Source organism: Salvelinus fontinalis, chromosome 3, assembly GCF_029448725.1.
Source record: "Salvelinus fontinalis isolate EN_2023a chromosome 3, ASM2944872v1, whole genome shotgun sequence".
Classification (NCBI taxonomy): domain Eukaryota; kingdom Metazoa; phylum Chordata; class Actinopteri; order Salmoniformes; family Salmonidae; genus Salvelinus; species Salvelinus fontinalis.
The window spans coordinates 32,047,543-32,071,859 of record NC_074667.1 but is presented as its reverse complement, the minus strand read 5'-3'; the positions used below and the strand labels follow the sequence as shown (position 1 = coordinate 32,071,859).

Genomic DNA, 24,317 nt, shown 5'->3' with positions numbered 1-24,317 from the left:
GACAATGAGTGACAAGCAGTTGGTATGACAGCACAAGCAGACTGGCACTAAGGCTATATTGAAGTACATACCTGTGTTCCAGCTGTTTCTACAACTGGCCCAGGGGAGCTCAGAGCTGAATGAGGAGAAGAGGTAGAAGAAGGCCCAGGCTAGAATGATGATGTAATAGATGCTGGAATATAGAACCACCACCTGACTACCATAACCCAGTCCTGAGGAGGAGGAGATTTTACAGACAAACATGGAGATGTAAATGGAAAAAAAGGCTTCTTCTGAGAAATATATGTGACATTTATTAATTCCAATCACATTCTCAACCTAAAACCATAAAAAAAACATTTAACTGTTTCTTTTGGATGTGGATTATACTCCTTTCAAAGTCACCAGCCCTGATTAATAAGTTATGGTTAGACAGACAATTGTGAATGTTTGAACGCAGGACAAGTGTCTTGAATGCACGTGTCATTTCACATTAAGGACTATTACTTACTCTATCATGTAATAGCTAATGAATCACATTGTGAGCCTGTGTAATACTGTTGATTAATCCAAGCTTCATCCAATAACTTGAATTAAATATTTTGTTACTTTAATCCCTTTTTCAATTTTTTTTAATTAAATCAGGCCAGAAACAAACCAATCATCTTCCAAGCAATCTAAAATGTATCCTTATATTGTTTCTAACTGTTAAAGCAATGTGATTAAAATCATGGTGGATTGACTTTTACAAATACAAGAGTGCAATATTATTTACAGAAGGAAAAGCCTGCATGTACTGTGCATATACTGTACCTATTATGGCTAATTGTCTGGCTCTATATGTCACCCTCAACCAGCATATTCTTGACAAAGGCTCCAGACAGAAACCTTGAGTTTACGTGCTGAATACCAATTTAAATCATATTGACACTGCTTTGGATTACAGTGCTACTTTCTCAAGTTTGGATATTGCAGCTAGGAGTTTCCCTGAGTACGAATACAACAAACAGACGAAGTTTGGTCTACAGTCCCTCTAAATGTTATCTTTTCTTTTGGCACAGTTTACAGTACTATCAAATCTTTACTTTTCTGAAGGCTATAGCCTTTCTTCCTTCTAGTTATCAGGCTTTCATGTCTATTTCACCAAGATGGCATTCATCTTAGGAAGTAAATGCTATCAATGGTCAGACAAACACTGACAATTGAATTCCTAATATGGATGCAATACATACAACACCCCATGGCCGCATTCATAAAGCATTCATATAGCATACCAGTAAGATGGCTGATCTAGGATCAGATTAGCCTTTTAGATCATAATGACTACGCTTATATGGACAGAGGGGACCTGATTCTAGATCAGCAGTCTTACTCAATGACGCTTTATAAATATGAGCCCTGATATTTACCTTCAAACAGGGGGCAGATCTTCCTCCAGCAGGTGATGCTGCCCTGCGTGGTGTACTGGCCCAGGGAGGTCTCCAGGAGAAAGAGTGGAATGCCACAGGTGAACAGAAAGAGCACATAAGGGATGAAGAACACCCCTTACGAACAACACAAGTTAAACCACAATTAACCATATGGCCCAAGAACATAACTTAATGTTTCACTTCACGTGATTATGGTTTCACAAGACTAACATTTTTCACAGAAGCCATCTCAACCACCTCAACCTCCCAGTCACTTCAGGCTTGAGTGCATTTATACCGTCCAGAGAAGAGAACGCAGGTATTTATATATATTTTAGAGGGTGGAGCAGTTTTAATATTGAGGATAGATTGCCACTTCCTACAATGTAATTGTCTGGATCATTTCTAATCCCCCATATATTTTTTTGTGGAAATATATATATATATATATACACATATACATACATACATACATACACATACCCACATATATATACATAAACACATATACATATATATAAATACCCATACATATATTCATATACATATCTTTTTAGAATATATTTTCCTTTATTATTCCCAGCAAACCCTACCAACCCTCCCCTAATTGGACAAAACCAATAAATAATAACACTTAGGCTTCTACTTCCAGCTTATACATGCTATATACATTTTAAAGACACAATCTAATTTACAATAGTTTATTTTATTTCCCTGACGTAGGCTATGCAGCCGAAATGTCGGATTTTTAAAACTTTGTTTCTATTGAACATGCCATACTAATAAAGGAATTTAAATTAATTACATGAAGAGTGCCTTGGTCCTCTTTTCTTTTTGATGACCAATTTACCCCTTTTACCAAAGAGCACCTTCTATCTACCAAAATGTACTATTGTGTACCTTAGTAGCGCTTCCCTTCGTCCTCTTTCTACTAGTTTATTTTCTTTGTTTTTAGTCCTGGCCTTCCTCTATTTCTGATGTTTATACTTGCCATATATTTATAACTGTGCTATTTCACAAAGTTCTGAACCTATATATATTTTACAGATCCTGAATATTTTACATTTATTATCTTGTTGTTATTATTCCCACCCTTCAGCTCCATTCAACCCCTCCCATCTATCTCTAACACCATCCATATTGGATTTCTATTTGCCATATATGTTTCAACTGTCCTGTGATGCTTCACAAAAGTACTGAACCTTTCTATTCTCATAGTTTCTACAGATTGTAAATTAAAGATAAACATTTTCGCTAAAATAATTATTATATTATTGATCGATTGACTATGACTTTTCAAATCACCCAGTATTGCTATCTGCAGCGTTAGCTCTAGGTAAATGTTGCAATTCTTCTGCCGCTGTCACGCCCTGACCTTAGAGAGCCTTTTTATGTCTCTATTTGGTTTGGTCAGGGTGTGATTTGGGGTGGGCATTCTATGTTTTTGTTTTCTATGATTTTGTATTTCTATGTTTTGGCCAGGTATGGTTCTCAATCAGGGATAGCTGTCTATCGTTGTCTCTGATTGGGAACCATACTTAGGTAGCCCTTTCCCTCCTTTCAGTGGGGGAAGTTGTCTTTGTTCGTGGCACTATAGCCTTAAGCTTCACGGTTGTTTTGTATTGTTTATTGTTTTTGTCGGCGTCATCCTAAATAAAAGGAATATGTACGCTCACCACGCTGCGCTTTGATCCAGTTCTTTCGATGGCCGTGACAGCCGTTCCTGGACCTGTGACCAAAAACGAGCTACATATGGACAGTACCAAATTAAATGATCTAATGACTCTGCCTCCTCGCAGCAAAATCTGCAGAGCTGGGAAGATTGTATCCCCCATATATATAACATTCTATTGGCTGCAAGAATTTTGCATAATAATTTAAATGGAAAAATTCAATGTTTTGAATGCGGTGTCGTATTGTGTGTCAATTCATTACTCATGTGTCATGGAATTGATACGTCGAAAATCTCTTAAACTATTTTGCAATTTATATAGCACAGTTGTCAGTTTTTTGGTCCTTAAATGAAACTGGTATATATTTTTATTTATCACAATTTTCTTTAACCAATTTTAGTCTTTAATGCAGGGCCGACAGACAAGTTCCTTACTTGTTCCTCCTTCCACTTGCCACTTCCATTTTTTAGGTAATGCTGCAATCACATGGTTGTAATTTTGGGTAGAGCAGACATTTGCATATGTCTGTGTTAGCTGCATGTGTAACATAACTCCACCAGCCCTATTTATGATATAATTTACAGAGATGATACTTTTTTTAATGTTATCGAAAAAATTATGTTTTATCAACTAGTGTATTTGAGTTTAACCACAAGAACTCAAGTATTTGTTTGTGTGGCTGACAGACTTAGCTAGCACCTGAAGTATTGTGCGTCCATTTGGCATGTAAGTGTTAGGGATATTATCGTGGGGTATCTGGGACACGTTCAGTAGCCTAACATCATCGAACATTGCAGATAGAAAGGCCATGAATAGAGTCATTGTGATTCCTAATTCTACATGTCAGAGAAACACGTTTGTTCTCCATAGCATATTTCTATCAGAGTGTAACAAAACGTTGTACAGTAGTGATGTGCATATCAGTATAGAGATTCTGGAAGCACCTAGAAGGTTTTGGTGCCTTTTGTGCACCCAGACATGCACTGTTGTTTTTATGATTGTGCCCGCCAGATAACATCTAGCCCTAGTGTGTAAATATCCCTATAATATTATAGCAACCACTGATATGTTTATATCAGGCCATGATTACACATCTCTTAATGATTATTCCATTACCGTCTTGTAATTGTGTGATTTCAATATTAGCCTAAGATATGAAAAGAACAACTCTGTACTGTCTCCACCACAATGAAGTTAAATGAAGTGACTAGCTCTTTTGCATTGATAATGTAAAAGACAAATGCTCACCTTGCCATACATTTAATGTGGGCTTAATTGTAAGATCATGTAAAGATGTGATGTGAGACTCACCTCCTCCATTTTTGTAGCACAGATATGGGAACCTCCATACATTCCCCAAGCCTATGATCTGTCCGGCTACAGCCAGGAGGAACTCCAGCTTGCTGGACCACTGTCCCCTGGTCTGGGTGCTTGGCACAGGGACAGGATGGACCAGACCCATCTCCTGCTGGGAAAGCTTATTGAACCTCAAATTGGGATCATTATGCTTCTCCATAACACTGAGGAAGACAAAGACAAAGTTGGTTTTATGCGGTGAACACACATTTATCTAACATATTCTGTGTGCTATGAAGACAGTTTAAGGACACACAGCTAACAGCTACATATGACCTGCTACATGAGAACAGCTATATTTGACCAGGTACATATGAACAGCTACATATGACCCGCTAGATATGAATGCAACATATGACCAGCTACATATGACCAGCTACATATGAACAGCTACATTTTATTTGTATTTTTTTATTTCACCTTTATTTAACCAGGTAGGCTAGTTGAGAACAAGTTCTCATTTGCAACTGCGACCTGGCCAAGATAAAGCATAGCAGTGTGAACAGACAACAACACAGAGTTACACATGGAGTAAACAATAAACAAGTCAATAACATGGTAGAAAAAAGAGAATCTATATACAATGTGTGCAACAGGCATGAGGTAGGCTGTAACGGCAGTCCTCCTCCTCTTCATCTGAAGAGGAGGAGTATTGAGGGAACCAAGGCGCAGCGTAGTGAAATGACATAATTTATTAACGAAAACACGAACTTGACTAAACTAACAAAAACAACAAACGGTGTAGACAGACCTAGACGACGAACTTACATAAAACAAGAAGAATGCACGAATAGGAAACATAGGCTACACAAACCGAACAAACCGTAAACAGTCCCGTATGGTGCAAACATATACACAGACACGGAAGACAATCACCCACAACGAACACTGTGAAAACGCCTACCTAAATATGACTCTTAATTAGAGGAACGCCAAACACCTGCCTCTAATTAAGAGCCATACCAGGCAACCCAATAAACCAACACAGAAACAGAAAACATAGAATGCCCACCCAAACTCACGTCCTGACCAACTAACACATATAACAAACTAACAGAAATAGGTCAGGAACGTGACATAACCCCCCCCATAAGGTGCGAACTCCGGGCGCACCAGCACAAAGTCTAGGGGAGGGTCTGGGTGGGCCTCTGACCACGGTGGTGGCTCAGGCTCCGGGCGAAGTCCCCACCCCACCATAATCAATCCTAGCCTCTATCTCCCCCTAAGAATGTCCACCCTCATTCTACCCCCACAAAATCCTCTTGGTAACATCAATGACAGGGACAACACCGGGACAGAGAGATAGATCAAGACAGAGGGATAGCACAAGACAGAGGGATAGATCAGAATATAGAGGTAGCTCAGGATAGAGAGGGAGATCAGGATAGAGGGGCAACTCCGGACTGAAGGGCAGCTCCGGACAGAGAGACAGCTCTGGACTGAGGGGCAGTTCTGGGTATATAGCCGTTTCTGGCTGAAGGGCAGCTTATGGCTGACTGACGGATCTGGACGCTCATGGCAGGCTGACGGCTCTCGACGCTCATGTCTGGCTGACGGCTCTCGACGCTCATGGCTGGCTGAAGGCTCTGGACGCTCATGGCTCGCTGACGGCTCTCGACGCTCATGGCTGGCTGACGGCTCTCGACGCTCATGGCTGGCTGACGGCTCTCGACGCTCATGGCTGGCTGACGGCTCTCGACGCTCATGGCTGGCTGACGGCTCTCGACGCTCATGGCTGGCTGACGGCTCTGGACGCTCATGGCGGGCTGACGGCTCTGGACGCTCATGGCTGGCTGAAGGCTCTCGACGCTCATGGCAGGCTGACGGCTCTCGACGCTCATGGCAGGCTGACGGCTCTCGACGCTCATGGCAGGCTGACGGCTCTCGACGCTCATGGCAGGCTGACGGCTCTCGACGCTCATGGCTCGCTGGCGGCTCTGGCTGCTCATGGTTCGCTGGCAGCTCTGGCAGATCCTGTCTGGCTGGCGGCTCTGGCAGATCCTGTCTGGTTGGCGGCTCTGGCAGATCCTGTCTGGTTGGCGGCTCTGGCAGATCCTGTCTGGTTGGCGGCTCTGGCAGATCCTGTCTGGTTGGCGGCTCTGGCAGATCCTGTCTGGTTGGCGGCTCTGGCAGATCCTGTCTGGTTGGCGGCTCTGGCAGATCCTGTCTGACGGACAGCTCTAGCGGCTCCTGTCTGGCGGGCAGCTCTAGCGGCTCCTGTCTGGCGGACGGCTCTGTAGGCTCATGGCAGACGGGCGGCTTTGCAGGCTCATTACAGACGGATGGCTCAGACGGCGCTGGGGAGACGGATGGCTCAGATGGCGCTGGGGAGACGGATGGCTCAGATGGCGCTGGGGAGACGGATGGCTCAGATGGCGCTGGGGAGACGGATGGCTCAGATGGCGCTGGGGAGACGGATGGCTCAGATGGCGCTGGGGAGACGGATGGCTCAGATGGCGCTGGGGAGACGGATGGCTCTGGCCGGATAAGGCGCACTGTAGACCTGGTGCGTGGTGCCGGAACTGGAGGCACCGGGCTGAGGGCAAGCACATCAGGATTAGTAGGGGGAGAAGAAACAGTGTGTACAGGGCTCTGGAGACGCACAGGAGGCTTAGTGCGTGGTGCCGGAACTGGAGGCACCGAACTGGATACACGCACTACAGGGAGAGTGCATGGAGGAGGAACAGGGCTCTGGAAACGCACTGGTAGCCTAGTGCGTAGTGTAGTCACTGTAGGTACTAGGCTGGGGCGGGGAGGTGGCGCCGGAAATACCGGACCGTGCAGGCGTACTGGCTCTCTTGAGCATTGAGCCTGCCCAACCTTACTTGGTTGAATGCTCCCGGTCGCCCGACCAGTGCGGGGAGGTGGAATAACCCGCACCGGGCTATGTAGGCGAACCGGGGAAACCATGCGTAAGGCAGGTGCCACGTATGCCGGCCCGAGGAGACGCACTGGAGACCAGACGCGTTGAGCCGGCCTCATGACACCTGGCTCAATGCCCAATCTAGCCCTACCAGTGCGGGGAGGTGGAATAACCCGCACTGGGCTATGCACTCGTACAGGAGACACCGTGCGCTCTACTGCTTAACACGTCTCCACGGTAAGCCTGGGAAGTGGGCGCAGGTCTCCTACCTGCCCTTGGCCCACTACCTCTTAGCCCCCCCCCAAGAAATTTTGGGGTGTTACTCACGGGCTTTTTGGGCTTCTGTGCAAGACACGTCCCCTCATAACTCCGGTTCCTCTCTCTCTTTTCCTCCGCTCTCCGAACTGCCTCCAGCTGTTCCCATGGACGGTGATTCACTTTAGCCCATGGTCCTTCTCCGTTAAATACTTGCTCCCAACTCCACAAGTCCTGTATACTCTCCCGTTGCTCAAAATTCCGCTGCTTGGTTCTGGATTTCTGGTGGGTGATTCTGTAACGGCAGTCCTCCTCCTCTTCATCTGAAGAGGAGGAGTATTGAGGGAACCAAGGCGCAGCGTAGTGAAATGACATAATTTATTAACGAAAACACGAACTTGACTAAACTAACAAAAACAACAAACGGTGTAGACAGACCTAGACGACGAACTTACATAAAACAAGAAGAACGCACGAATAGGAAACATAGGCTACACAAACCGAACAAACCGTAAACAGTCCCGTATGGTGCAAACATATACACAGACACGGAAGACAATCACCCACAACGAACACTGTGAAAACGCCTACCTAAATATGACTCTTAATTAGAGGAACGCCAAACACCTGCCTCTAATTAAGAGCCATACCAGGCAACCCAATAAACCAACACAGAAACAGAAAACATAGAATGCCCACCCAAACTCACGTCCTGACCAACTAACACATATAACAAACTAACAGAAATAGGTCAGGAACGTGACATAGGCAATAAATCGAGTAATTACAATTTAGCAGATTAACACTGGAGTGATAAATCATCAGATGATCATGTGCAAGAAGAGATACTGGTGTGCAAAAGAGCAGAAAAGTAAATAAATAAAAGCAGTATGGGGGGTGAGGTAGGTAAATTGGGTGGGTAGTTTACAGATGGACTATGTACAGCTGCATATGACTAGCTACATATGAACAGCTACATATGACTAGCTACATATGAACAGCTACATATGACTAGCTACATACGAACAGCTACATATGACTAGCTACATATGAACAGCTACATATGACTAGCTACATATGACTAGCTACATATGAACAGCTACATATGACTAGCTACATATGAACAGCTACATATGACTAGCTACATATGACCAGCTACATATGACTAGCTACATATGGACAGCTACGGTACATATGACTAGCTACATATGAACAGCTACATATGAACAGCTACGGTACATATGACCTGTCAAGTACAGCAAAACATGAGCCCCTTTCTTCCATGCTTTGGATAGATTTGCATTGCTTGCTGTTTGGGGTTTTAGGCAGGGTTTCTGTATAGCACTTTGTGACATCTGCTGATGTAAATACATTTGATTGAATGATTGATTGATTGATTGGATAGCCTAGCGGTTAAGAGTGTTGGGCCAGTAACCAAATGTCTCTGGTTTGAATCCCCCATCAGACCAGGTGAATAATGTGTCGATGTGCCCTTGAGCAATTGCTTCTGTAAGTTGCAATGGATAAGAGTGTTTGCTAAAATATGAATGTATATATGAACAGCTTCATATGACCTGTCAAGAAAAAACGGGGGGAAAGGGAAGGTCCAGTGCAGCAAAACATGTGTCAGCGTGTGCGCTACTGGTGTGGAAGTCAGGTGCAGGAGTTCAGAGAGTTGTGATCAGGTGCACACTTTATTCGGCAGAAGCAAACAACAAACGGACACAACAGTGTCCAACAAACCTCCAGCAAAGGCAAAAGTGCAAAGCGCGACAAAGTCACAAATAAGCAAAAATGTTTAACACTAAACATACTCCAGGTTGAAACATAGTACTCTGGGAAAAACAGCTAGGCGCGTCAATACAAAACACGTAACAAAACAATCCCACACAAAGACATGGGGGGAACAGAGGAATATATATATGCAGTTGATTAGGGAATGTCAACCAGGTGTGCGGGGAACAAGACAAAACAAATGGAACAATGAAAAATGGAGCGGCGATGGCTAGAAGGCCGGTGACGTCGACCGCCGAACGCCGCCTGAACAAGGAGGGGAGCCGACTTGTTCGGCGGAAGTCGTGACAACATGAGCCCCTATTATTCAATAAATTTGATCTTTCTTTTGTCCAGCTCCTGTTATTACTATGGATGTGCATAACCCCCCCCCCCTCCAAAGGAAATTAGCGAGGCACTGTTAAAATGTACTGTTCTGAAGGTAAAATAAGCAATGTTGACTTGTAACAGTGGAATCAACTACTGTATTGTGCTCCGTGTATTATTTTTACAGTTTCTGTGATTTAGCAGACACTCTTGTCCAAAGCAACTTACAGAAGTAAGTGAATACCTATTTATACTGGTTAATTGACCCCTTAACCCTGGCATTGCAAGCGCCATGCTCTACCAACTGAGCTACACATGACAGTATGAAGACACATCGATTTTTATTTTTTAATGATCCTGAGAAAAGGCACGGTTCCCATACACTGATCCATACTAGGGTCTATTCTAGAAGTAGCCTGAGTATCGGGAGAAGCCTGATTATCTGGGAATAGCCAATATCAGCAGACGTTTTGGCATTGGCCACACAAAGAGGTGAGATTCCAATTGAATCTGATATTGTGAGGAGCCAGGGCAGCATCTCACTGTTTGGCAATGTGTATGAATGTTCAAATTCCACACTGTTGTACCAGTCTTGTTGCATTAGAGTAGGAGGGGATCAGCACAGCTTGGTGGGACTAGTGTAATCCTGTCATCAATGTTGCCTTTGTACCCTTGCCTAGTATCCCTGTGGGAGTAGGACACATACAATGGAAAATATGTGCCGCAGCTGCTGCTACCATTATGGTGATTTCTGAAAATGAACACCCTGTACTTATACAGTTATAAGAAGCACAAGCGCAATGTCTGTTGCTAGGGCAATGTGTTCTAAATAGTTACCTTTACCTTCACCATTTAAAGTATGAGGAACTTCCTGGGCATGCATCAGAGGAGGACACTACTGTGACACTACTAGACACCCAGTAGTCAACCTGCCAGAGCCAGGGCACAGTTTGTGATACTAAGAGTAGGTACTGACTGTATATCTTTGATAGTATAATATTTATTGGTTCAATACAGTACACCCTGTTTTAAATGGATGACAGAGTTGATAGAGAAGACATGTAACGATTTATGGGAACAATAAGATAAATATGGAGTGTTAATACAGCTAAATATCAAAGTTCATTAGTCTGTTTTTTGGGCTATACTTAGCTTTGTCTAAGGGTAGGCTGTGCTTTGGCAAAGTAGGTGGGGTTGTATCCTGCCTGGTTAGCCTTCACCGGGGGTTTGATGGAATAGCCTGGCAGCAGGTATCCTAGTGGTAAGAGTGTTGGGCCAGTAACAGAAAGGTTGCTAGATCAAATCCCTGAGCCGACAAGGTTAAAAATCTGTTGTTCTGCAGTTAACCCGCTGTCATTGTAAATAACAATTTGGTTCTTAACTGACGTGCCTAGTTAAATAAAATTAAAATGAAAATTAAAAAAATGAATAGTGTATGTGCCGGGGGGCTAGCGTCAGTCTGTCCTATCTGGTGAAATTCTCCTGTCTTATCTAGTATCCTGTGTGAACTTAAGTATGCTCCCTCTAATTCTCATCTCTCATCTCTCATCTCTCATCTCTCATCTCTCATCTCTCTCTCTCTCTCTCTCTCTCTCTCTCTCTCTCTCTCTCTCTCTGAGGATCTGAGCCTTAGGAGCATGACTCAGGACTACCTGGCCCTTAGGTTTGATTTATTCGCACCAAAAAAAGAAGTGAAAGACAAAACAGTACACATAAAACATGATAAAAACAGTGTGCAGGTGAGGTTGGAAGCCCAATACCCCATAATGACAAAGCGAAAACAGGTTTTTAAACAGTTTTGCTAAATTATTAAAACAGAAATACCTTATTTACATAAGAATTCGGACCCTTTGCTATGAGACTTGAAATTGAGCTCCAGTGCATCCTGTTTCAATTGATCATCCTTGAGATGTGTATACAACTTCATTGGAGTCCACCTGTGGTAAATTCAATTGATTGGACATGATTTGGATTTCTATATAAGGTCCCACAGTTGACAATGCATGTCAGAGCAGAAACCAAGGCATGAGGTTAAAGGAATTGTCCGTAGCGCTCCGAGACACGATTGTGTCAAGGCACAGATCTGGGGAAGGTTACGAAAAGAATGTCTGCAGCATTGAAGGTCCCCAAGAACACAGTGGCCTCTGTCATTCTTCAATGGAAGAAGGATGGAACCACCAAGACTCTTCCTAGAGCTAGCCACCCTGCGAAACTGAGCAATCGGGGTAGAAGAGCCTTGGTCAGGCAGGTGACCAAGAACCCAATGGTCCCTCTGACAGAGCACTAGAGTTCCTCTGTAGAGATGAGAGAGCCTTCCAGAAGGACAACCATCTCTGCAGCACTCAACCAATCAGGCCTTTATGGCAGAGTGGCCAGACGGAAGCCACTCCTCAATAAAAGGCACATGACAGCCCGCTTGGAGTTTGCCAAAAGACACCTAAAGACTCTCAGACCATGAGAAACAAGACTCGCTGGTCTGATGAAACCTGAGTTATTTCCGGCGCCGACAAAGATGGCCGCCTCGCTTCGCATTCTTAGGAAACTATGCAGTATTTTGTTTTTTTTATGCATTATTTCTTACATTGTTACTCCAGGAAATCTTAAGTCTTATTACAGACAGCCAGGAGGAAATGTCAACTTACCAACATTACGACCAGGAATACGACTTTCCCGAAGCGGATCCTTTGTTTGGTCCACCACCCAGGACAATGGATCGAATCCCAGCAGGCGACCCAAAACAATGGCGTCGCAGAAGGGGCAGACATAGCGGTTTTCTGGTCAGGCTCTGTAGACAGGCACATTGCCCACCGCTCCTGAGTATACTCCTGGCCAATGTCCAGTCTCTTTACAACAAGGTAGACGAAATCCGAGCAAGGGTTGCATTCCAGAGAGACATCAGAGATTGTAACATTCTCTGTTTCACGGAAACATGGCTCACTCGGGATACGTTATCAGAGTCGGTACAGCCACCTGGTTTCTTCACGCATCGCGCCGACAGAAACAAACATCTCTCTGTTAAGAAGAAGGGCGGGGGTGTATGCCTTATGATTAACGTGTTGTGGTGTGATCATAACAGCATACAGGAACTCAAGTCCTTTTGTTCACCTGACCTAGAATTCCTTACAATCAAATGCCAACCGCATTATCTACCAAGAGAATTCTCTTCGATTATAATCACAGTCGTGTATATCCCCCCCAGGCAGACACCTTGACGGCCCTGAAAGAACTTCATTTGACTGTATGTAAACTGGAAACCACATATCCTGAGGCTGTATTTATTGTAGCTTGGGAATTTAACAAGGCTAATCTGAAAACAAGGCTCCCTAAATTTTATCAGCATATCGAATGCGTGACCCGGGCTGGCAAAATTCTGGACCATTGTTACTCTAACTTCCGCGATAAAAACAAAGCCCTCCCTCACCCTCCTTTCGGCAAATCTGACCACGGCTCCATTTTGTTGCTCCCAGCCTATAGACAGAAACTAATACAGGAAACGCCCGCGCTCAGGTCTGTTTAACGCTGGTCCAACCAATCTGATTCCACGCTTCAAGATTGCTTCGATCACGTGGACTGGGATATGTTCCGGATAGCATCGGACAACAACATTGATGTATACGCTCATTCGGTGAGCGAGTTTATTTTTATTTTTTTGAAAACTCTGTTTATTAAGTTTTACACACACAGACAAGACAAAGCAATATAAATAATATACTCAACTAGAAAAAATACAAATAATACATAAAAAAAAAAATAGCTTTAAAGATACCATACTTTAGACAAGTTAAACACACCAGGCAGAAGGCTACAAAGGTTAAAGGGCAATCTATAGTATAGGGACAGAGCAAACACCTCACCATTGTTCCTGTAAACAGTCAAGGGATGGGGTGGAGAAATGCAACCACTCACAGACAGTCAAGGCCACAGACCAACCATCCACTGGACCAAAAATAAAAAGTTTACAATGCTTTAAAATAAAAAATGAATAATAATAATTTTATGTAGGCGTGAACAGAATTAAAAAATAAAAATAACTGGGAAAAACAAGCTCACACCTTCGTCTCTGCCCGGGCAAGATGAACAAGGCATCCGCAGGTCACAATCAATAAGCACATCAACCTTAATGCCCCCCACCCTCACCCCAGAAAAAACACAGAGAAATGCTCATCCAACCTCTAAGTCACAGGGGGGTCAAATACAGACTTATTTTGGTTTTAATAGGAAGGCCATCAGAGGATGGACTGTTTAAAGTAAGACCGGAATGGAGCCCAAGCCTCATTAAACAGTTTGGGGTTCCCACGTGAATTGAATTGAATTTTTTCTAGTTTCAGAGAGCACAACACATCTCTCACCCAATATTTATAAGATGGGGGAGCTGCCATCTTCCAGTTCTGTAGTATTAGCCGTCTAGCTAAAAGAGTTGTATAAGCAACAGTGTCCGACTGGATTCTTGACAGGGGGGTACCTATGGGCAGTACTCCAAAAAGGGCTGTAAGGGGAGAGGGATCTATAAGTGTTATATATATCAGAGAAACATTTAAATATTAATTCCCAGAAACCTGACAGTTTATGACAGCCCCAGAACATATGCAACAGTGTGGCTGGTTCAATTTTACATCTGACACAGGTACGATCAAAATCAGAGAATATTCTTCCAAGTCTGTCCCCAGACCAGTGGATACGGTAAACCACCTTGAATTGAATGAGGCTGTGTCTAGTGCTAAAGGTGAGCGAGTTTATTAGCAAGTGCATCAGTGATGTTGTACCCAGGGTGAGTATTAAAACCTTCCCCAAACAGAAACCGTGGATTGAAGGCAGCATTCGCGCAAAACTGAAAGTGTGAACCACTGCTTTTAATCAGGGCAAGGCGACTGGAAACATGACCGAATACAAACAGTGTAGCTATTCCCTCCACAAGGCAATCAAACAAGCTAAGTGTCAGTATAGAGACAAAGTAGAGTCGCAATTCAACGGCTCAGACACGAGAGGTATGTGGCAGGGTCTACAGTCAATCATGGACTACAAAAAGAAAACCAGCCCCGTTGCGGACCCCGATGTCTTGCTCCCAGACAAACTAAATAACTTCTTTGCTCGCTTTGAGGATGATACAGTGCCAACGACACGGCCTGCTACCAAAACCTGCGGGCTCTCCTTCACCGCAGCCAACGTGAGTAAAACATTTAAACATGGTAACCCTCGCAGGGCTGCCGGTCAAGACGGTATCCCTAAGGTAACTGAGCTAAACGACTACCGCTCCGTAGCACTCACTTCCGTCATCATGAAGTGCTTTGAGAGACTAGTCAAGGACCATATCACCTCCACCCTACCTGACACCCTAGACCCACTCCAATTTGTTTACCGCCCCAATAGGTCCACAGACGACTCAATCGCAATCACATTGCACGCTGCCCTAACCCATCTGGACAAGAGGAATACCTATGCAAGAATGCTGTCCATCGACTACAGCTCAGCATTTAACACCATAGTACCCTCCAAACTCGTCATTAAGCTCGAGACCCTGGGTCTCGACCCCGCCCTGTGCAACTGGGTCCTGGACTTTCTGACAGGCCGCCCCCAGGTGGTGAGGGTAGGGAACAACATCTCCACCCCGCTGATCCTCAACACTGGGGCCCCACAAGGGTGCGTTCTCAGCCCTTTAATGTACTCCCTGTTCACCCATGACTGCGTGGCCATGCATTGATGGGACAGTAGTGGAGAAGGTGGAAAGTTTTAAGTTCCTACACATCACGGCATCCACCAACACATCCACCCACACAGACAGCGTGGTGAAAAAGGCGCAACAGCGCCTCTTCAACCTCAGGAGACTGAAGAAATTTGGCTTGTCACCAAAAACACTCACAAACTTTTACAGATGCACAATTGAGAGCATCCTGTCCGGCTGTATCACCGCCTGGTACGGCAACTGCTCCGCCCACAACTGCAAGGCTCTTCAGAGGGTAGTGAGGTCTGCACAACGCATCACCGGGGGCAAACTACCTGCCCACCAGGACACCTACACCACCCGATGTCACAGGAAGGCCAAAAAGATCAACAAGGACAACAACCACCCGAGCCACTGCCCGATCACCCTGATATCATCCAGAAGGCGAGGTCAGTACAGGTGCATCAAAGATGGGACTGAGAGACTGAAAAACAGCTTCTATCTCAAGGCCATCAGACTGTTAAACAGCCATCACTAACATTGAGTGACTGCTGCCAACATACTGACTCAACTCCAGCCACTTTAATAATGGAAAAATTGATGTAATCAATTTATCACTAGCCACTTTATATTATATAATGTTTACATACCCTACATTACTCATCTCATATGTATATATTGTACGCTATTCCATCTACTGCATCTTGCCATCTTGATGTAATTAAATGTATCACTAGCCACTTTAAACAATGCCACTTTATATAATGCTCTCATACCCTACATTACTCATATCATATGTATATACTGTACTCTCTACCATCTACTGCATCTTGCTATCTTGATGTAATGTATCACTAGCCTCTTTAAACAATGCCGCTTTATATGTTTTCATACCCTACATTACTCATCTCATATGTATATACTGTACACTACATATTCATGTACTGTACATATTCTTATGCATTCCTTTACACTTGTGTGTATAAGGTAGTTGTTGTGAAATTGTTAGATTACTTGTTAGATATTACTGCATGGTTGGAACTAGAAGCACAAGCATTTCGCTACACTTGCATTAACATCAGCTAACCATGTGTATGTGACCAATAAAATGTGATTTGATTTGATTTGAAGATTGAACTCTTTGGCTTGAATGCCAAGTGTCACATCTAGAGGGAACCTGGCACCATCCCTACGGTGAAGCATGATGGGGGCAGAATCATGCTGTGGGGGTGTTTTTCAGCGGCAGGGACGGGGAGACTAGTCAGGATTGAGAAAAAAAATGAACGGCGCAAAGTACAGAGGGATTCTTGATGAAAACCTGCTCAGGACCACAAACTGGGGTGAAAGTTCACCTTGCAACAGGACAGCGACCCAAAACACACAGCCAAAACAACGCAGGAGTGGCTTCAGGACATGTATCTGAATGTCCTTGAGTGGCCCAGCCAGAGCCCGGACTTGAAACTATCGAACATCTGTGCAGCAATGCTCCCCATCCAACCTGACAGAGCTTGAGAGGATCTGCAGAGAAGAATGTATTCAAACAGGTGTGCCAAGCCTGTAGCATCATACCCAAGAATACTCAAGGCTGTAATGGCTGCCAAAGTTGCTTCAACAAAGTACTGAGTAAAGGATCTGAATTCTTTTGTAAGTGTGATACTTCAGTTGTTGTTATTTTTAATAAATTAACAAACATGTCTAAAAACCTGTTTTTGCTTTCTCATTATGGGGTATTTGTAACGAGTATTACCTAAGGTGGCCTTCCTTCCTGTTCGAGTGGCGCTCGGCGGTCGTCGTCGCCGGTCTACTAGCTGCCACCGATCCCTTTTTCCTTTTCGTTTGGTTTTGACTAATTGATTTCACCTGTTTATTGTTTGGTTGTTAGGGTGGTGTTATTTAAGTTCGTTTAGCCCGTTTATGTTTGTGCGGGCTTGTTTCTCTGTTTGTATATGAGGTTGTTATTTTCATTGGGGTTTTCCACAGTCTGGATTTATTTTCCAGTTTTGGACTTTATTCAAGTCGGAGTTTTACGCGAATGTTTTTGACGTTACCAGTTGTTATTCTGGTTGGACATTAAAAAGTGGTTTTCCCCGTTACCTTTGCTCTCTGCGCCTGACTCCTTACAATTGTCCTCATTGAGTGTAACAGAAGCCCGCACCTAATTATGGAGCCAGCAGGAGCAGCGACCACCCCTCTCCCCACGATGGAGGAGAGAGTCCTTCATCACACGTCCATCCTCCATCGCATCGGATCAGCTATGGATCTTATGATGGAGAGGATGGATCGTTGGGAGAGGAGTGGTCTCCCTACTAACCCACCTACCCTCCCTCCAGCAACTATACCATCTCCTCCAGCGGGACCCGGTACCAGCGCTTTGCGTATTACGCCTCCAAGCCAGTACGATGGAGCGGCGTCGGGGTGCCAGGGATTCCTGCTACAATTAGATCTGTACCTGGCCACCGTCCGACCAGCTCTCTCGGGCGAAGAGAGCGTGAGTGTCCTCGTCTCCTGCCTGACGGGTAGAGCCCTAGAGTGGGCCAATGCGGTCTGGAACGGGGCCGACTCAGCGAGGGGCCACTACCCGGAGTTCACCCGCCGTTTTCGGGCCGTGTTCGATCATCCTCCAGATGGCCGAGCGGTGGGTGAGAGATTGTTCTATCTACGACAGGGGACGAGGAGCGCGCAGGACTTCGCGCTGGATTTCCGGACCTTGGCCGCTGGAGCAGGGTGGAACGACAGGGCCCTGATAGACCATTACAGGTGTAGCCTGAGAGAGGACGTCCGCAGAGAGCTGGCTTGTCGGGACACTACTCTAAGTTTGGATGAACTAATAGACATGTCTATCCGGTTAGACCATCTGCTAGCTGCTCGCGGACGTTCTGAAAGGGTCCTGTCCGTTCCATCTCCTGACCCTCCTGCTCCCATCCCGATGGAGCTAGGAGGGGCAGCATCTAGGGAGATCGGAGGAGGCTCCTCCTGTACCAGTTGTGGCCGAAGAGGGCACACTTCCGGTCGGTGCTGGAGGAGTTCATCTGGGAATCGAGAGGGCAGGCAGAACACTCCTCGGTCACCTCAGGTGAGTCAGCACCACACTCTCCCAGAGCTTCCTGTTGGTCACATGTTTTTGTTAATATGTTTCCTTAAATTTTTTCCCTCTCTCCAGCATAAGGCGCTAGTCGATTCAGGCGCAGCTGGGAATTTTATAGATCGCGGACTCGCTCAGAGGTTGAGGATTCCGTTAGTTAAGGTAGACCCCCCTTTTCCTGTGCACTCCTTAGATAGTCGACCGTTAGGGTCAGGGCTGGTCAGGGAGGCCACAATTCCTTTGGAGATGATTACGCAGGGGAATCATAAGGAACGGATTAGTCTGTTTCTTATCGATTCACCTGCGTTTCCGGTGGTGCTGGGGATTCCTTGGCTGGCTATTCACAATCCGACAATTTCGTGGAAACAGGGAGCTCTACAGGGGTGGTCTGATGAGTGTTCAGGCAGGTGTGTAGGAGTTTCCATCGGTGCGACAACGGTGGAGAGTCCAGACCAGGTTTCCACCGTGCGCATTCCCGCTGAGTATGCCGATTTGGCTATCGCTTTCAGTAAAAAGAAGGCGACCCAATTACCTCCCCATCGACAGGGGGATTGCGTGATAAACCTCCAGGTAAACGCTGCACTTCCCAGGAGTCATGTGTATCCTTTGTCCCAGGAGGAGACGTTGGCTATGGAGACATATGTTACGGAAGCTCTGGGACAGGGATTCATTCGGCCCTCCATGTCACCCGTCTCCTCGAGTTTCTTTTTTGTGAAGAAAAAGGATGGTGGGTTGCGTCCGTGTATTGATTATCGAGGTCTCAATTCCATCACGGTGGGTTTTAGTTACCCACTACCTCTCATCGCTACGGCGATGGAATCATTCCACGGAGCACGGTTCTTCACGAAACTGGATCTCAGGAGCGCGTATAATCTGGTGCGTATTCGGGAGGGAGATGAGTGGAAAACCGCGTTTAGTACTACATCGGGCCATTATGAGTACCTCGTCATGCCGTACGGGTTAAAGAATGCTCCAGCTGTCTTTCAATCCTTTGTTGACGAGATTCTCAGAGACCTGCACGGACAGGGTGTGGTGGTGTATATTGACGATATTTTGATCTACTCCGCTACACGCGGCACGCATGTGTCTCTGGTGCGCAAGGTTCTTGGGCGACTGCTGGAGCATGACCTGTACGTGAAGGCGGAGAAATGTGAGTTTTCTAAACAAGCCGTTTCCTTCCTGGGTTACCGCATTTCCAGCTCGGGGGTGGATATAGGGGGTGACCGCGTAAAAGCCGTGCGTAATTGGCCGACTCCGACCACGGTAAAGGAGGTGCAGCGGTTCTTAGGGTTTGCCAATTACTACCGGAGGTTTATCCGGGGTTTTGGTCAGGTAGCAGCCCCTATTACCTCACTCCTGAAGGGGGGGCCGGTGCGTTTGCAGTGGTCGGCAGAGGCAGACAGGGCCTTCTGTAGGTTGAAGGTGCTGTTTACCGAGGCGCCAGTGTTTGCGCATCCGGACCCTTCTTTGGCGTTTATAGTAGAGGTGGACGCATTCGAGGCTGGGGTTGGAGCGGTGCTCTCACAGCGCTCGGGTGTGCCACCAAAACTCCGCCCTTGTGCTTTTTTTTCGAAAAAACTCGGACCAGCGGAGCGGAATTATGATGTGGGGGATAGGGAGTTGTTGGCTATGGTTAAAGCCCTGAAGGTGTGGAGACACTGGCTTGAGGGGGCTAAGCACCCTTTCCTCATCTGGACTGACCACCGTAACCTGGAGTATATCCGATCAGCTAAGAGACTGAATCCGCGTCAGGCAAGGTGGGCCATGTATTTCACCAGATTTCGTTTTACGATCTCGTATCGACCAGGTTCCCTTAACACTAAGGCCGACGCGCTGTCTCGCCTCTATGACTCAGAGGAGCGGTCCATCGATCCTACTCCCATCATTCCGGCGGCCAAGTTGGTGGCACCGATAGTATGGGAGGTGGACGCGGACATCGAGCGGGCGTTAAGGGAGGAACCTGCGCCTCCACAGTGCCCGGAGGGGCGTAGGTATGTACCGCTCGCTGTTCGTGATCAATTGATTCGATGGGCTCATGGTATACTCTCGTCAGGTCACCCGGGTATTTCGAGGACAGTGCGAGGTCTTAGGGGGAAGTACTGGTGGCCCACCTTGGAGAGGGATGTGCGATTTTATGTCTCTTCCTGTTCAGTGTGCGCTCAGAGTAAGGCTCCTAGGCACCTGCCTCGAGGGAAGTTACAACCCCTCCCCGTTCCACAACGGCCGTGGTCCCATCTTTTGGTAGATTTTCTGACTGACTTACCTCCATCTCACGGGAACACTACGATCCTGGTCGTTGTGGATCGGTTCTCTAAGTCCTGCCGTCTTATCCCGTTGCCCGGTCTCCCTACGGCCCTGCAGACTGCGGAGGCATTATTTACCCATGTCTTCCGGCACTACGGGGTGCCCGAGGATATTGTTTCTGATCGGGGTCCCCAGTTCACTTCCAGAGTATGGAAGGCGTTTATGGAGCATTTGGGGGTCTCGGTCAGCCTTACATCGGGGTATCACCCGGAGAGTAATGGGCAGGTGGAGAGAGTGAACCAGGAGGTGGGTAGGTTTCTGTGGTCGTATTGCCAGGACCGGCCAGGGGAGTGGTCAAGATACATCCCCTGGGCAGAGATTGCTCAGAACTCACTAAGCCACTCCTCTACCAACATGTCACCATTTGAGTGTGTGTTGGGGTATCAGCCGGTTCTGGCACCATGGCATCAGAGTCAGACCGAGGCTCCTGCGGTGGAGGAGTGGGTACAGCGCTCTAAGGAGACTTGGAGAGCCGTCCAGGAGTCTCTGCGTCAAGCGAGTAGACGGCAGAAGAAGAGCGCTGACCGTCACCGCAGTGAGGCCCCCGTGTTTGCACCGGGGGATAGGGTCTGGCTCTCGACCCGAAACCTGCCCCTCCGCTTGCCCTGCCGGAAGCTGGGTCTGCAGTGTGTAGGGCCATTTAAAGTCCTGAGGAGAATAAATGAGGTGTGTTACCGATTGTTACTTCCTTCTTATTATCGTATTAACCCCTCATTTCATGTGTCTCTCCTCAGGCCGGTGGTAGCTGGTCCCATGCAGGAAGGTGAGGTGCCGGAGGTCCCTCCACCACCTCTGGATATAGAGGGGTCCCCGGCGTACAGGATAAGGTCCATTCTGGATTCCAGACCCCGGGTGGGGGGCCTGCAGTACCTCGTGGACTGGGAGGGGTACGGTCCGGAGGAGAGGTGCTGGGTCCCGGTGGGGGATATATTGGATCCATCTATGCTGAAAGAGTTCCATCGCCTCCATCCGGATCGCCCTGCGCCTCGGCCCCCGGGTCGTCCTCGAGGCCGGCGTCGGCGCGCTGCGGGAGCTGCGCGTCAGGAGGGGGGTACTGTAACGAGTATTACCGAAGGTGGCCTTCCTTCCTGTTCGAGTGGCGCTCGGCGGTCGTCGTCGCCGGTCTACTAGCTGCCACCGATCCCTTTTTCCTTTTCGTTTGGTTTTGACTAATTGATTTCACCTGTTTATTGTTTGGTTGTTAGGGTGGTGTTATTTAAGTTCGTTTAGCCCGTTTATGTTTGTGCGGGCTTGTTTCTCTGTTTGTATATGAGGTTGTTATTTTCATTGGGGTTTTCCACAGTCTGGATTTATTTTCCAGTTTTGGACTTTATTCAAGTCGGAGTTTTACGCCAATGTTTTTGACGTTACCAGTTGTTATTCTGGTTGGACATTAAAAAGTGGTTTTCCCCGTTACCTTTGCTCTCTGCGCCTGACTCCTTACAATTGTCCTCATTGAGTGTAACAGAATTGTGTGTAGATTGATGAGGGGAAAAAACTATTTAATCGCTTTTAGAATGAGGCTGTAAACTAACAAAATGTGGAAAAAGTCATGGGGTCTGAATACTTTCCCAAGGCACTCTATATGAAAACCGCACCACAAATATAAGTACAAAAAAAAGTTTGTTCAATCAGTTAAACAAACTATATTAATTATAATTGTACATGATATACTCAGTTTACATGAAAAAAACATGTTTTTTTTGTGTGTGTGTATGTGAGTGTGCAGGTTTGTGTGTGTGAGTGTGAGAGTTAGGCTACATGGAGGGGATTATTGGGTAGTTTGGGACATCAGGCTAACCCCCAGTCTTCACTTGACCTGATGACTCCTTGCTGTGCTCGTCCCCAGTCCACCTGGTTGTACTGTTGATCCAGTTTCTGCTGTTTTGTCTGTGGCTATGGAACCCTGACCTGTTTACCGGATGTGATACCGTGTCCCGGACCTGCTGTTTTCGACCCTCTCTCTCCTTCTCCCCTCCGCTCTCTCTCTCTCTACCGCAACTACTGTCTCGAACTCTGAATGCTTGGCTATGAAAAACCAATTGACATTTAGTTAATAGGTGATGACCTGTTGCATCCTCTACAACCACTGTGATTATTATTTGACCCTGCTGGTCATTTATGAATGTGTGAACATCTTGAAGAACGCTCTGGCCTTAATGGCCATGTACTCTTGTAATCTCCACCCAGGACACAGCCAAAAAAGGACTAGCCTCCCCTCAGAGCCTGGTTCCTCTCTAGGTTTCTTCCTAGGTTCATGCCTTTCTAGGGAGTTTTTCCTAGCCACCGTGCTTCTACATCGCAATTGCTTGCTGTTTGGGGTTTTAGGCAGGGGTTCTGTACATCTGCTGATGTAAAAAGGGCTTTATAAATAAATAATATTTTCTAGGTTCATTGTTCATGTCTGAGTCGTCTATGTCTAATATTTTAGCATACTGTAGTGTGGCATTTTTTCTCTTAAGGTTTGTAGCTTGAATTAGGAAAATAATATCTACCTCAACAACCAGTAATTCTGCTTTCAAATCGAAAGAATGCAATAAGAGGACTTTTACGTTGCCTGTATAGACATGCCTGTAGAGTTACACAGAACAGGAAGACACTGCTGCTCTCACTAGCACTGCTGAGCCTCCAGTCTGTAACCTTTGGCCTACATTCAGCGCCTGCAACAAGTGCTACTGACTGCAGATAGAGAGAGAGAGAGAGAGCGAGAGACAGCGAGAGAAAGAGAAAGAGAGCTACCATACCACTGACTGAAGCCTCATGTCTGTCTCTGTCTCTCTGTACATCCAGGGAGATGTCTAGGTGTTATCATAGCCCGCGCCTGCCAAGTTTGCTAGATTTCAAATACAAACAGTGATAAACAGTCTAAATAAAAGGTTTCCTGATAGAAACGGAAGAGACTAGTACGCGCGAGAGAGAGAGAGAGTACCTTAAGGATGAAGTTGTAGTTCTGAAGTCTGTTGTAGTAGTCTACTTCTCCATTAAGGAAGACTTGTTCTGTTCCCTTTCATTGGAAGCAAACCTAGACCATGTGTTTCTCCCTGTCAAATGCCCTTCCCAGAACTAACCATGAGTGAACCCATGTGGATAGTTTGGAGTGTGTGTGTGTGTTCATGTGCCTGTGTGTGTGAGGCGGAGCTATTGAGTCGAGGTTACACTGGCTCCTTCATTGCGAGGAAGAGGAGGGGATTTGCTCTGTGAAAGCGGCAGCAGCGTGCTGGCTTCTTTTGAATGCTGTAGGGGCATGGATGTGTGGAATGTGAACAAATGAACTCTGCATTACAACTTTACAATGGATAGAGGAGAGGAGTGACAGAACTTGAGCACTTAAATGAATAGGAAAAGGGGGCATAATACATTGAATGTACATTACTTGAAAAACTTTTGAAATGTAATGGAGAGTGATAATGTTACATCTAGTTTGACAGACATATTTTTTCATTACCTCATACCAAAGTCCACTGATTTCAACTTTCTAAAATATGCTGTACATGATGTATTATTTCAACATATCAGCATGATCAACAATTGCTAGTTGGATGGACGGTGTCTAATGACTGTGAATGGAATCTAAAACTTCAGCCAATGAAATATGACGATAACAAAAGCTTTCTGTCAAAGCCTCTTAAGGGCCATA

At 45.9% G+C, this 24,317-nt stretch overlaps 1 protein-coding gene across 2 annotated transcripts in view; it reads right to left on the bottom strand.

The window, feature by feature from the left end:
• Nucleotides 1-23,824, bottom strand: part of LOC129844171 (sodium- and chloride-dependent GABA transporter 2-like) — a 34,409-nt gene extending 10,585 nt beyond the window's left edge. Inside the window, exons 1-5 of one of the 2 annotated variants that reach the window (XM_055912600.1) lie at nt 23,610-23,824; nt 4,838-4,891; nt 4,373-4,581; nt 1,389-1,523; nt 72-212 (exon numbers count right to left, since the gene is read on the bottom strand). In XM_055912600.1, the coding sequence (XP_055768575.1) occupies nt 72-212; nt 1,389-1,523; nt 4,373-4,577 (481 nt within the window). In that variant the 5' untranslated portion in view covers nt 4,578-4,581; nt 4,838-4,891; nt 23,610-23,824. The remainder of the gene's footprint in view (nt 1-71; nt 213-1,388; nt 1,524-4,372; nt 4,582-4,837; nt 4,892-23,609) is intronic. The other variant, XM_055912593.1, reaches the window with a different exon arrangement.
• Between the last annotated feature and the right edge of the window lie 493 nt (nt 23,825-24,317).